This window comes from Magnolia sinica, chromosome 4 (assembly GCF_029962835.1).
Source record: "Magnolia sinica isolate HGM2019 chromosome 4, MsV1, whole genome shotgun sequence".
In the NCBI taxonomy this organism is placed as follows: domain Eukaryota; kingdom Viridiplantae; phylum Streptophyta; class Magnoliopsida; order Magnoliales; family Magnoliaceae; genus Magnolia; species Magnolia sinica.
Window position 1 is genome coordinate 74,483,871 of NC_080576.1, and position 13,260 is coordinate 74,497,130.

Genomic DNA, 13,260 nt, shown 5'->3' on the forward strand with positions numbered 1-13,260 from the left:
TTTAAAAGTGAAAATGTAAAATAATTATACATGGAATAAATGATTTTCATTCAAATCCAACATTAACAAATATAATGATTTACAAACAAGCCCTAAGTATGAAAACAAAGCTTAAGCTCATGCACACATCATGCATGTGCCAGCATGGCGATCTAATCCGTACATCAGATTGGTCCCACATTTAACATGTTTTTCCAAATTTCGTGTGTCCATTAAGCACGTTGGCCCTGATATTGGAAACGGTAGGATGGGTTAGAAAACTTTAGCTAACCTTTTCGGAGCCATGTATTTGTTTTGCAAACTATGGCCCACCTGATAAGTGGATCAACTAGGGCATCAATTCTAACAAATGGACTGAATCTCGGACCTATCATGCCATGTTGCTACATGTAACGTGTACCTGAGCTACATTCCACGCTCGTGTGAGCTCATCAAATGATACCGAGATTTCGTACAAAGAAAAGAGAAGAAATTTTATACCCTTTCAGAGTGGCATGGATGATACACTTGCATTTATAACGTATTGCATTCGTGGCATACTAGTAATTCATAATGAACTGTCCACACTATGAGTACTTTTTTAATTAATATCTTACTATTGGATGGATTAAAAATGAAAATATCCCATGGTCATGATTCAACACATAAGTGCCACGAATCGGCTGTTACGATTGTCAAACAATCTGATTTTGAACGGTAGGTTCCACGAAAATCAGCTTGGTTGAACATTCCGAGTCTGATTTCTGGACACCTGTTTGCAGAAACTGGACCACAGCATTTTGTTTTGCATTTAAAACCGTCCCGTCAGTGTCCACCAATAGACTAATCCAGTTACCAAATGCTCGTAAGTTTTGGTTCATGATACGACAGAATGGGGGCACATTAATTTGGGTTTTTTACTTTATATCACTTGTATCCCGCGTCTGTGCAATTCGCGAGTAATTTCTAGGTGCCTGCGTATCATCGCACCACACTCCCGGAGTATCAAAGTTTTTTCAAAAGAACGAAAAGAGTAGATATGATAATATGCAGCGGCTGTAGCAGAAGTTCTGCTACAGCCATTTTGCTCGCCCAAAACGTCGCATATGTGGAATATCCAAGCCATTTAAATAGTGGGCTGAGTAATGATGCTAGATACACTCATTGGGTGGGCCACACCAGTACAATGAATCATACTTTTATCTGTACATTGATTTTGATGTTGTCCTTAACAAGTTGACTGGCCTGATTTTCATACGAGGTGATAATAGCTGTAGAACCCACCATTTGCACGGATTGGATATTCTACACGTATGAAATGCTGGCGGGAAAAAATAGGCTGCATCAGAAGTTCTGATACAGCCGATGTATCTTGTAATTTCTCACGAAAAGAGAGCCAGAAATCGAATACCATTCATCCCACGCATCTCGAACAAAGTCGGAGGACGAAGAGCAAGAAAAAGCAGAGACAAAAAGAGATCCCTCTTTCCAATGGAGTTTCGATTCCTCGATTCGAGTTCCGCGGTTCCTATGGGTTGATTCTTCGCATCCATTTTTCCGGCCAAAGCAGCAGGAAAAAACTTTAATGATTCCAGCTTTCCATCGTTTTCTCATGGATGGAAAGAGGCAATGATTCTCGCCAGTGGGCGCGCTCGAATTTCCAGCTTTTCTCCCATTTTAGAGCGCGCCCGAGGCGAAGAAAGCGGAAGCGGTTTCCTCACCATTCGTCTTCCTCCTCCTCCCAAATCAACAGATTGCTCAGGTAGCATTCTCTCTCTCTCTGTCTAATACAAGCGCTTGTATTATATCTGCGCTCTCTCTCTCTCTCTCTCTCTCTCTCTCTCTCTCTCTCTCTCTATATATATATATATATATATATATAGACACACACACACACATTCATTTTTTGGATTTCTGAAATTGAAGTAAAATTGCGGTAGTGGGTCTTCTATAAAAAAATTATTTTGTGACTGTTTGCATTCGTCTCTCTCTAATACAAGTTTTTCGGATTTCTGAAATTCAAGTAAAATTGCGGTAGTGGGTCTTCTATTATTTTGCGACTGTTTGCATTCGTCTCTCTCTAATACAAGTTTTTCGGATTTCTGAAATTCAAGTAAAATTGCGGTAGTGGGTGTTCTATTATTTTGCGACCGTTTGCATTCGTCTCTCTCTAATTGTTCGGATTTCTGAAATTCAAGTAAAACTGCGGTAGTGGGTCTTCTATAAAAAAATTATTTTGTAACTGTTTGCATCTCTCTCTCTCTCTCTCTCTCTCTCTCTCTCTATTCCATTTACGGATTTTCTGCCATTCAACTAAAATTGCAGTTGCGGGTCTTCTATAAAAACGTTATTTTGTAAATGTTAACTTCTCTCTCTCATCCCATTTAAGGATTTATGAAATTCACCTAAAATTGCAGTAGCGGGTCTTCTATGAGAATGTTATTTTGTAAGGTTATCATGTTTAATTTCATTGTTTAATTTGCAAAAGGATGTAACTGAGAATGTGATTCGGAGTAGCTTATCGTGTGGTTGGATGCAGAAGAGAACTGAAATTTAAATATACAGTTTAGTCAAGAGGAAATGCTGGGAATTAGTTGTGTTTTCCATCCCATTTGATAATGGGGAATTGCCCTCAAATTGCAGTTATGTTCCTTTTATCCACGGATTGACAACTCATCTGAGTCGGATGTGACTCGTTCAAGTCGAATTAAGCTTGGCCCAGTCTGATCCAGTTCAGCCCCACGAGTCAGCATTGAAAACATGCCCGATTCAGCTGAGTCTAGACACGACCCAGGACTGAATGATTTGGTCCAAATCTCCAAGCATTTGATACATGACTCCAACTTGGAAGTTAAGTTTGGAGTCAAGACCCTCAATAAGAATGACAATGAGGCAATTTAGAAGTTATTTCCTCTTTAATAGACTAATTATTGCAATTTGATGAAATTCTGAAGGGTGTGTTGGTTGCACCAAATTTCATGAAATATAATGAAAATTTTCACCAAATTAGACAGATTAATCATGAAATATTATAAAATTTCATTATATTTGGTGCAACCAAATGCAGCCGGACCCTTTGATGTGAATCGTGATAAAATGAAAACATGAAACTGGGAAGAATTTAATCATGGTAGTTTTGTAGTTATCTAATTATGCTGTTAAAATTGTACTGATTATCTCAAAAGGACATCGTTAAGAAGGAGAAGAGATTAATTATTATGGAATTAATATTCTGTATTAGAAGTCAGTATCATCTTGTGGTAATGAAGAAAGAATGCCTTTAACTAATAAGGCAATGGCAGTGCTGTCTCTCTTCTTGTCGTAGTCAGCTTCCAAAGTCTCTGGCTTACTGCCTTTTATTTCTGTTTGAAGATCTAACTGTTGTTGTACTACAATTCAAGATATTTAGAACTTTTTAAATACTGATCATGGTTCCTTGTCAAATCCTACTTTATGCTTGCTGCTTCTTTTGTTAACTAAGCTTATGATATCAATAAAAATCAATAGTTAATGGCAGTTCCAGGTTATTTTTGTTGTTTCTACTATACCATATTTGTACGTGCCACTTCTTGTTTGGTGAGCAATGCTATTTCAGCATTGCCATGATGGCTTCTCACTAACAGTTTAATCTCTTGGCTTATTTGTCAGTCTTCAAAGAGTTTGATATTTATTTTTTTAGATCGTGAATCATGTAGCTGTTGACTGCCAAACTAGTAATATACAGGGAAACCATGTAGGGTCCAACAATCAATATTTTGAACATTGTAATATTTATTTATTTTTTATTTTACTATGATGTATGAACCATGAGTAATGCGAATGAGACACAAACGCCAATCTTAAGGTGGATCCAAACTTCTCGTCACATGGGCTGTTGGATCTCTTGAGCTAAAATATAAAGTTGGTCGATCATCTGGTTGGCCGCCTATGTATGTTTAACGTGACCAATCAGTAAATTGGTAAATCAATAAATCTTTTGTACACATGTGGCCCATCTGATGAGTGGACTGGCTTGATATATTGGGCTAGCGTGTCTAGATGGTCAGGTCCACATGATTGGTTTGCATCTCTCATAGAATTAGATGTACCATATTGGCAGGTGTGAACTGTGAGTCCCCCTTGCAGCGCATGAGCATTTAGACACGAAAAGGAAGCGATCTGTAAATATTAAGTTCAATCAAGAGGAGATGATTGAGCCTGTAGCTCAATGGTAGACTTTCTGTTTCAATGTTGAGGCCTCAGGCATTAAAAAAAGAGAAAAGAAGAAGAAGAAAAGAAAATAAAGAAAAGGAGATGATTGAATTGTAATGATATATCGTAATAGTCATAGTGAGAAGTAGCCTCCAAATCACAATTACATTCCTCTCAAGTCCAACATTAAAGTAACATGATTGCAATTTGTACACGTTTTGGTACAATTTAGTAATTTCTTCTTTGTTAAACAAATAATAGCAATTATATTCAATAGGGCATCCAAATGCAGCCTAAAACTTCTCTATTTTGTTGAATGGCAACGCAGTGCATGTTTATTTCTTTTTGGTATTACTTTTGATCCATATGTATGGAGTGGACCCCTTACATTTTGGCTTAATCATGGATGCAGTTTGTGCTAAACCTGTTCCATCTCTAGTGGATTTCTGAACAGTCATCATCTCCTGATTGGATATGGGTTACCTGAACAGTGTATGAATCTGGACTCATTAATGATTCCTGGTTCTGTTTAGATGTTTTTCCCTCCTTTGAATGATCTCTAGATTTCTACATCTTATCTCTTCATACCCACTGATGCAATTTTTGTTGGAAATGCAGGCTTATGATGAAAGGATTCAGGGGGCTGATTCTTTCAATGGTATGCCTATTCTTTCTGATATTCCTCACTTTTTTTGGCATCATGTTATAAGCTAATATTTTTTACTTACTTTTTTGGTGTCATGTATTAGCTAATTTCTTTGATTACATAACTTCTTTTAGTTTGTCATGAAGGAAAATTTTTTTTTTCCCATTTTTTTCAGTTGTTGTAGTCCTTAAGACTTTAGTTTGATAACGTAGCTCTAATATGCTCATGCAGTCAATGAATAGCCGATTGGAGCTTGATAGGCAGAGTTTGATGCTTCTGCTCACCCATTATCCATTTGGCTGTATATGGGAAACAAATTATTGAGCCTTAGAATTGTGGAACACTTATAACTGAATGTATTTTAATAATACACTTTTAGGAGTTAATGAAGAACATCATATGTTCACCTATTACTCTTTGGTACCAAAAATAAAGAAAGACATATTACTCTTGGGTCTTTAAATTATACAATGCCAGGATTTAGGTGAAGGATATAGCTCATTAATCAATATTCATCACATATGTACCATTGTGCTTTGTCACTTCTTGAGGCTCGACCATAACAGGTGAAGTATTCTTTATGATAAGGATGTTATGAAATCTAGCCAACAAATGCGACTGAAATTCTAGTGCAACCTGGTTATCGAGTCAATGAGATCATGATACCCGAATTGCAAAGAAATGACAATAGTAAACCTATAATAATATTCAAGTAGAGAGGGATAAATAACTTTATTGATATTAAACTTCTTCTCTTAAAATATTTAAGAAAACTCATACTTAGAAAATTTGGAATGCTCACCCCCCCGGGTCTTTTACAGATCCCAGGGTAAATCTTTAATGAAAATCCCTGCAACTATTAGATTGATTTCAAATCAATCTTAATTGGTTTCAAATCAATTTAATCTACCTAAGACAGAAACAAGCCTAATAATAACAAAAGCAACCTTGGAAATAACCCTCAAAATCTTTAAATCAGCCCCTGTATCCTTTATAGATAGTAATTTGTAGTTCTTGATATTTAGGCCCTAAATCTATTAATAATGCAGGTCATGGCCCTGCATTATTCCCCCTAGGTTGTAAAGAACTTGACTTCGGCGAGTTGGACCCTTCAAGTAGTAGAGATTTGGTTCCATTCTTTTCAATTCGTCGCTTTTGATTCATATGCATTTAGAATAGGGCTTGTTCTTCCATTTCACCAAGTATTTTAGCTCCATTGAGTGTCAATAGTCTTCATGCATAACACTTGTTTCACTTCTTCCTTCTTTTCCTTTGGGAGCCATTTATCCATAATGATCTCGTCTTGCACGTTAAACACCTTGCTATGATACTTGAACAAATTCGCCACATTGAAAGTATACGCGATATTTGAGCCATTTGGCAACTTGATCTCATAGGCATTGTCACCCAACTTCCTCTTGACTCGGCATGGACCAATCTTCTTAGACTCAAGCTTGTTGTAAATTCCCCTCAGAAACCTTTCTATGTAGAGATAAACCATAACTAAGTCACCTTATCTTCTCCTGCCAATGTTTATTCGCAGCTTCCCGGTGCCTGGTGTTGCTATCTTCAATCTTCTTCTCTATTTAAGCTTGTAACTCTTGGATGTGCTTTGGTGAAAGCATTAGTATCTTCGTTCACTTGATCTTGTACTGGTATTGGTATTAGGTCAAGTACGTGCTATGGACTTCTTCCATTTACGATCTCAAATGAGGATTTTTTGATGGTACGATTTTCTGAATTGTTGTAGGCAAACTTGGCTTGGGGAGCCAAGTCTCTTTGAGATATATTGTTGCCTATGATACTTTTTGAGAGGTTACCCGGGCTTTTGTTGACTATCTCAGTTTGGCTGTCTGTATAAGGATGATATGTATTAGACAATTAAAGCCTACTATCCAACCGCTTCCATAAAGTGTGTTAGAAGTAGCTCACAAACTTCGAATTGCCGTCCGAGTTATTGTTAGTACCAATTTTCGTGAAGAATATGTTGACGGTATGCATAGCGTTCGTCATCCTTTGGCATGGAATGAAGTCAACCATCTTCTAAAATATGGTCCACCACAACGAAAATTGAATCTGCTTCCCTTTGAGTCTTAGAAAGATTCAGAACGAAGTCCATGGAAATGTCCACCCACAGTGCGACTGGAATGGGAGGCGGCATATAAAGGCCAATGCTCTACACATGGCCTTTGGAGACTTGGCATTGACGATATTGTGCCACGAACTATTCAATGTCACGGCGCATAAGAGGCCAACATTATTTTTTCTCCACTACGGCCAATGTTTTCTCTTCCAAAGTATCCATCTAGTCCTCCTCTATGTAGCCCAAATAGAATCTTCTCCCTCAACGATCGTTCGGATAACCAAGAATATTTGAATAAGTATCCATCATGTTAGATGAATTCACACTTTGGCTAATGTTTTCTCTTCCTAGTAGAACCGCCCTTTTACTTAAAGCATCCGCCGCTTTGTTCTGACTTCTAACTTTGATGCAAAAGGAAAGTGTATTCTTGTAAGACTTGTAATCTCGCGAGACCTTCCACACGCTTCTACTTTGGCACCGTCATGTTCCTAACGGACCCAATCAATAAGTTTTGATTGCTACCCTATTTTTTATATCGCATCACCCTGAGACTTGTACCTTAGCGACCATGTGGGCATTACGATTCCAATGCCGCGTGGTATGCCCCATTATGACCCCTAGATTAGAAGTTGCAGTTTTGACATAATTCGAAGTGAGCTACGCAATACACGCGGGCCCTACTTGCACAAATCCCTAGGTTGTCCAATCAATCAATCAATCAAGCCATCCATTACTCATGTCTCTCTCGCTCTCTCTCCTCATTAGTCAAATAAGCCCATGCCTCCCATCATGCAACCCATGCCTTGCCCATGCTAAGCCATCCCTCTCCTTCTTTCTCTCCCCATTCTACCCTTCCATCTTTTCCTAATCCCTCTATTAGTGTTTTAAATATCGACGATATCATCCGAAATATCCCACGATTTCTCTTGTATCCCACCTGTGCGATACGAAATGCACAAGTAGTGCCGAATGCCGATATATCCCACATATTTGATCCAGTGATCATTTTCGATTTTCAATTAATGTTTTTGTTATAAATCACGTTAAACCAATGTCAAATGGTTACAAATCTATGATTCTTCATGTTTTCTATGAAAAATTATGGATTTGGAATTTCAATTTTGAGATTTGGGGGAGATGGGTCAAGTTGCGGAAAAATTGAGAAAAATTGAAATTTCTCAATTTCTCGCAAATCAGTTACAATCTTTGTATCCAAACATAAGATTCAACATATATGTAACTTGATCTAGTGATTCTTTTACTTTTGAATGTATTGCTTGTGTTTCCATACATGTCTTCTTACATTTATAAATTATATGAATAGGCTTTGAATATACTTGCATCAGTTCAATTGGAAAGTGCATATATTAGGACCCCATACAAAGGAAACCCCTATTATGTGCACTTTTTATTTGTAATGTTTTGATTTCTAAGTGTGTATTGATGTCTTTTCCAACAATCCGTGAAGTTTCATTGAAAAAATCGACCAATTTCCCGGTGTTCCCATGTTTTCCAACAACAACGATACATTACGCACCGATATATCCCATGCGATAACCGATATGTATCCGTATCCCAAGGGTGTGATACATTACGCGATAATGATATTTAAAACATTGCCTCCTATGTCCGAAAAATTCAACCACAAATCCCTTAATCCCCTCTCATTTTTACCACCATTTGCTAGCAAGAATAGAGAGAGATTAAGAGAAAGAAAAAGATTAAAGAGAATTAGGGAGAGATTAAGAGACAGATAAAAGAAAGAAAGATTAGAGAGACGGTTTAAGAGAAAAGAGAGAGCTTGAGAGAGAAATAGGAGAGATCAAAAGGTTAAGATGAAGAAAGGAGAGAAGAAAGATTAGAGGAGATTAGGGGCGGAGAGGAGCTTGGTAGGATGGTCCGATCGCTGATTCGAACCGATCCAATCATTCATCTGACGTTGTGAGTGCATGAGAGGATAAAAAACCTTCCTTTCTTTGTAAATTTTCCATTTTCATGGGCCCATAAGGGTGGGACCGACCTTGATCATGTATGGAGTGTATGGTGAAACCCCATAGTGGCGGGGGTCCACCTCGATGGCCGGATCTCTTCTCATGCTTTTCTTCCCTTTCCTTTCCTTTTCCTTCGTTCTTCTAAAAATTATGATGTTGTGGGGCCCACAAGTGGGCCATGCTGTTGGAGAGTGCCCTGCACGCTATCATAACATGGACCACCTTGTGTGGTCTACCCTGATGTTTATTTGCCATTTAACATGTGGATTTGGTCATACAGATTTGGATGGTGGGAGAACCACAAAAACCAAGTTGATCCACAGCTCCTTGGGGCATCTTGAGCTGGCCAACTTGATGGACGGTTCGGATCTCTCATGCGGACCCCAACTACATGCCCATTTTCAAAAAAAAAAAAAAAAAAAAAAAAAAAAACAAATAAAGAAGTCCAGATGTTGAACGTTCTTAGCGTTAAAGATGCTGGAACTGTCCAGCTTCTAGACGCCCAGAAGTTATAGGGGAAGGGTGGGGCCTCCACTCGTGGGCCCCACCATGATGTATGTGTTTCATCCATGGCGTCCATCTGATTCTCCATCTAATTTCAGGAGTTGAGCTAAGGTGTACCATTGCGGTAACGGTGGGCGTAACGGTCCTCACCGTTACCAATACGGATACGCCCCGTATCGGCCGATATGGGGCTGTAACGGTTGAATTTTTTTTGTTAGAAAAATCTAGAAAAATATCTAAAAAATCCAGAATATTCTAAATATTCCAAATACGCATTCATTTATAATTTCGAACATGTTTATGGTGGTATAACGGTCCACTCTTTGGTGAGAAATTGTATCGGGCTATCTGATGAATTTATGAACCTGACAACTTGGAATTGACTACAAAATCTGCATTTAATTTTCTAATTGTCTAATATTAATGATAGATATATTAAAATGAATTTAATATCAAAATATCTTACACGTGTAGGTGTTTGCAATTATTTTTCATAATTTATTCTATATTATTATTAAGTTATTAACATACTTGAGAAGTGAGGTCTCCTGAGTCTAGACTTATATAAATTACAATGTTCATTCTATTTAAAAGTTTTCAACATATTAGAGACTTCTCCTCCTATCCTGTGATTCCTGTCCTGTTATCCTCAAGTCAAGAATATAAAAAAAATAGTTGTGTCCGATATACTCCCCTGCAACTTTATTAAGGATTACTTGATTGGTTGTCAGGGGAGTTATTTTAAGTATAAGTTCGGTAGTGTCAAGTGTGTGCTTGCTTGGTGAATGTGTGGGTAATGAACTAATGGGTATATAGCAATACTTACCTTAATAAAAATATATATTACTTACAGTTACCATAATAAAAATCATGATTCACCACTCAGTCACTCGCATCGTGACTTACCACCAAAATGAAAATCTGCTTTGTTGTGGTTGCTCGACCTCCACCTCCACCTCCACCTCCACGTCATCGTCATCATTAGGCTGCGGTTGTGGAATAGGTACTGCATATCCATAATATCTAGTGCTAGAGGGAAAGACCAGGTCAACGAAACCGGATGATGACTGATCCTGACTAGGCGATGACTGATCCTGACTTTGAACTCGAGTAAGGATATCTACTAGTGCCCGTCGAATAGCCGTATTGGTGCTCGTACTCAGGCTATTGGGAATCCTGAGATTGAGAATATGTCTGTGATGAGTAGTAACTTGCATTTGGATCTGGATATCTATAATCATATAGATATGGATCAGGAGGGCTACTCCAACATAAATGTGACGGAACATGCACATTATAACCATAATCCCATTGTACATAAGAATATCCATCATAATGCCCGGGATCATGGGCCTGCTGATGTTCCGGACCCCCTGGTACACCACTAGACCTAACATCCTCTTGTTGGCCGTATCATGACTCAAAACACTCGTAAGTCCAACCCCGTGTACCTCCTTGTCGATGTTCATCAGGGGCGTCATCACCATCACTATCATGATCATCCAACTCGGTTTTGCTGCTACTAGTACTCATACTCTTCTGTTGAACTTGAGCTAGACTTCGCATGAAAGCTGCCCCTTTTTCTGAGTCCAACAGAGCTGCACGACTCTCTTGCTGCGCCGTGCGTATTATTGGGTCATCAACTTCCAATTCTTTACTATCCTCTTCAATTGTTTTTCCCTTGCTTCCAACCAAGGTAGAAGCGGGTCGTCCTCATCATAAATATTGTCCAAGTTTATTAGACAGTAGTCCGTGTCACCGACGACTGTAATGCTCCTATGATGTCGTTGCATTCTTAGCTTCATGTTGTAGTTCATAAAGACAAATCTATCCAACGTCCTAGTTTGCAATATATTCCTATTCTTTGAATGAATTAGTGCAAAACAATTCCAATTCCTTTTGCAGCTAAAAGAAGATGTTGTCTGGCTCAATACTTTTACTGCAATTTTTTGGAGAGCCTTTATACTCTCTCTGAAATTCATTCACCATTCAGCCGGTTGTAGCATAGATACTGTATGCTGTGCAAGAGCATCTCCAAAGCTACCTTGGTGATTTCCAAATGTATCTAATTCATTCAACGCCTTTATTTGCATATCTAAGTCAGGCTATATATTCTTTTTATCACATTCTTCAGTGCAACACGAACTTCATTATCTGCAACAAATGATTGGGCATATCTATACCTAGGATTTAGGTAGTAACCTGCTGCATGAAGATCATGATGGAGTTGTGTTGTCCATCTCTTGTTGATCATCTTCAAATAAGACTCCCAGCTTGTACAATCATGTTGAATTGCCAACTTCGCTTTATCCATGGCATCGTAGAGGAAGCCCATGGTATGTGCTTTGTTAGTTTCAACAAGACGGAGTACCCTCATTAGTGGCTCTATCACCATTAGGAACCTCTTGACATTCTTCTAACATTTGTTGTCTTGTATGGTGTTCACAACTTCAACTGGTGTCCTTAATGTCTTCTTCCCATGTTTTGTGTTGAGCCAATCTCGGGAAGCGAATATCTCACTCAACTCTCCCCTATGCCGGTAGAAACTCTCCAAGGCTATAAAGTTTGTTGCGAATCTAGTCGCCGCAAGCCTCAGCAACTCTTTTCCCTTCGTGAACTTCCTTATTATTGTGACTTTTTGATTATGGTTGTAAATAAATGTTGTTACTTGTCTTGCCCCTTCGACCATTTCCCTAACACTCTTCTTCTTCTTCCCAATATCTTCCAATATAAGATCAATACAATGGGCCACACATGCTGACCAAAATATTTGTGGTATCTTTATCATCAACTTATGTCCTGTAGCCTTATATGATGCTTCGTTATCTGTCATAATGGGCACCATATTCTCCTCTAATCTCATCCACCACTTTATCCATTAGGGAAAAAATATAATTAGAATTTTTTGTTTTGGCCGAGGCATCAAATGGCTTATGGTACACAATTCCCAAGTGGCAACATACCATGAAATTGATCATGCTGTATTTGGTTGGGCCGGTCCAACTATTGCACATGATCGTGCATCCTCTGGCCTGCCATATGAGTTTAAAGGTAGCTACGTATGCTTTCACATCCGCATTCTCTGCATCTGTCCATTTTCCTTTAATCTCCCTAGCTGTGGGAGCTTTAATTCCTTCACCTGCTTCTGTTGCTGCATCAATTACCACCTGCCAATATGGAGAATTGGTTGTGTTAGGAGGTATGTTGGCATGTATAAATAACTTTGCTGCTGCCTTACCTAGCTTCTCAATGGAAGTTCTACTCTACATTTGTTATCTTCTTTTGTTTAGTTGATTTTTTCCTAAACAGGATTGGATCAATAGAGGGTCTCCTTGGCTCATTTACTTGGTCCAAATGTATATGGGCATCACGTGAAGATGCTTCCCGTCGGCTCCCAAACATACATCATAATCCACCCTAACCCATTCACGGCAAACATGCGCTGACGTTCTTCCTCTTTACGAGCAAGACACAATCTCTCTCCTAACTATAGTTACTTCCCGATCTGAATCTTCGTCAGAATCAATAATATCTTCATCACAAACGTCCATATATTCAGGACCAAACATCTCCTGTCGGGCCGCCTCCAAAATCTCATTTTTCTTCTTCTACCCAGCAACATGTTTACTCATCGACTCATCCAAATTGATTTGCATTAAGATCATTATCTCTTTTGGTACTTTAGTACATTCCACAACTTGATCCTTTCGATGTGCCAAATATTGTTTGAGACGCATAATTCCACCAGTTATTAGTCTCTCGCAATAGTTGCACTTCATTTGGTGCCTAGTACCACCTACCCTCTAACAATGTTGCCATCCAATATCCTAACTTTCTTGTTGGTTAGACCCAGACATTTTCTTAGG

General features: G+C 38.5%; 1 protein-coding gene across 2 annotated transcripts in view; it reads left to right on the forward strand.

Annotated features, from left to right (window-relative positions):
• The first annotated feature begins 1,387 nt into the window (after positions 1-1,387).
• LOC131243231 (probable alpha-amylase 2) overlaps positions 1,388-13,260 on the forward strand; it is a 62,870-nt gene continuing 50,997 nt past the window's right edge. The window contains exons 1-3 of one of the 2 annotated variants that reach the window (XM_058242426.1): positions 1,388-1,741; positions 4,583-4,662; positions 4,789-4,828. In XM_058242426.1, coding sequence (XP_058098409.1) covers positions 4,645-4,662; positions 4,789-4,828 — 58 coding nt within the window. In that variant the 5' untranslated portion in view covers positions 1,388-1,741; positions 4,583-4,644. The remainder of the gene's footprint in view (positions 1,742-4,582; positions 4,663-4,788; positions 4,829-13,260) is intronic. The other variant, XM_058242425.1, reaches the window with a different exon arrangement.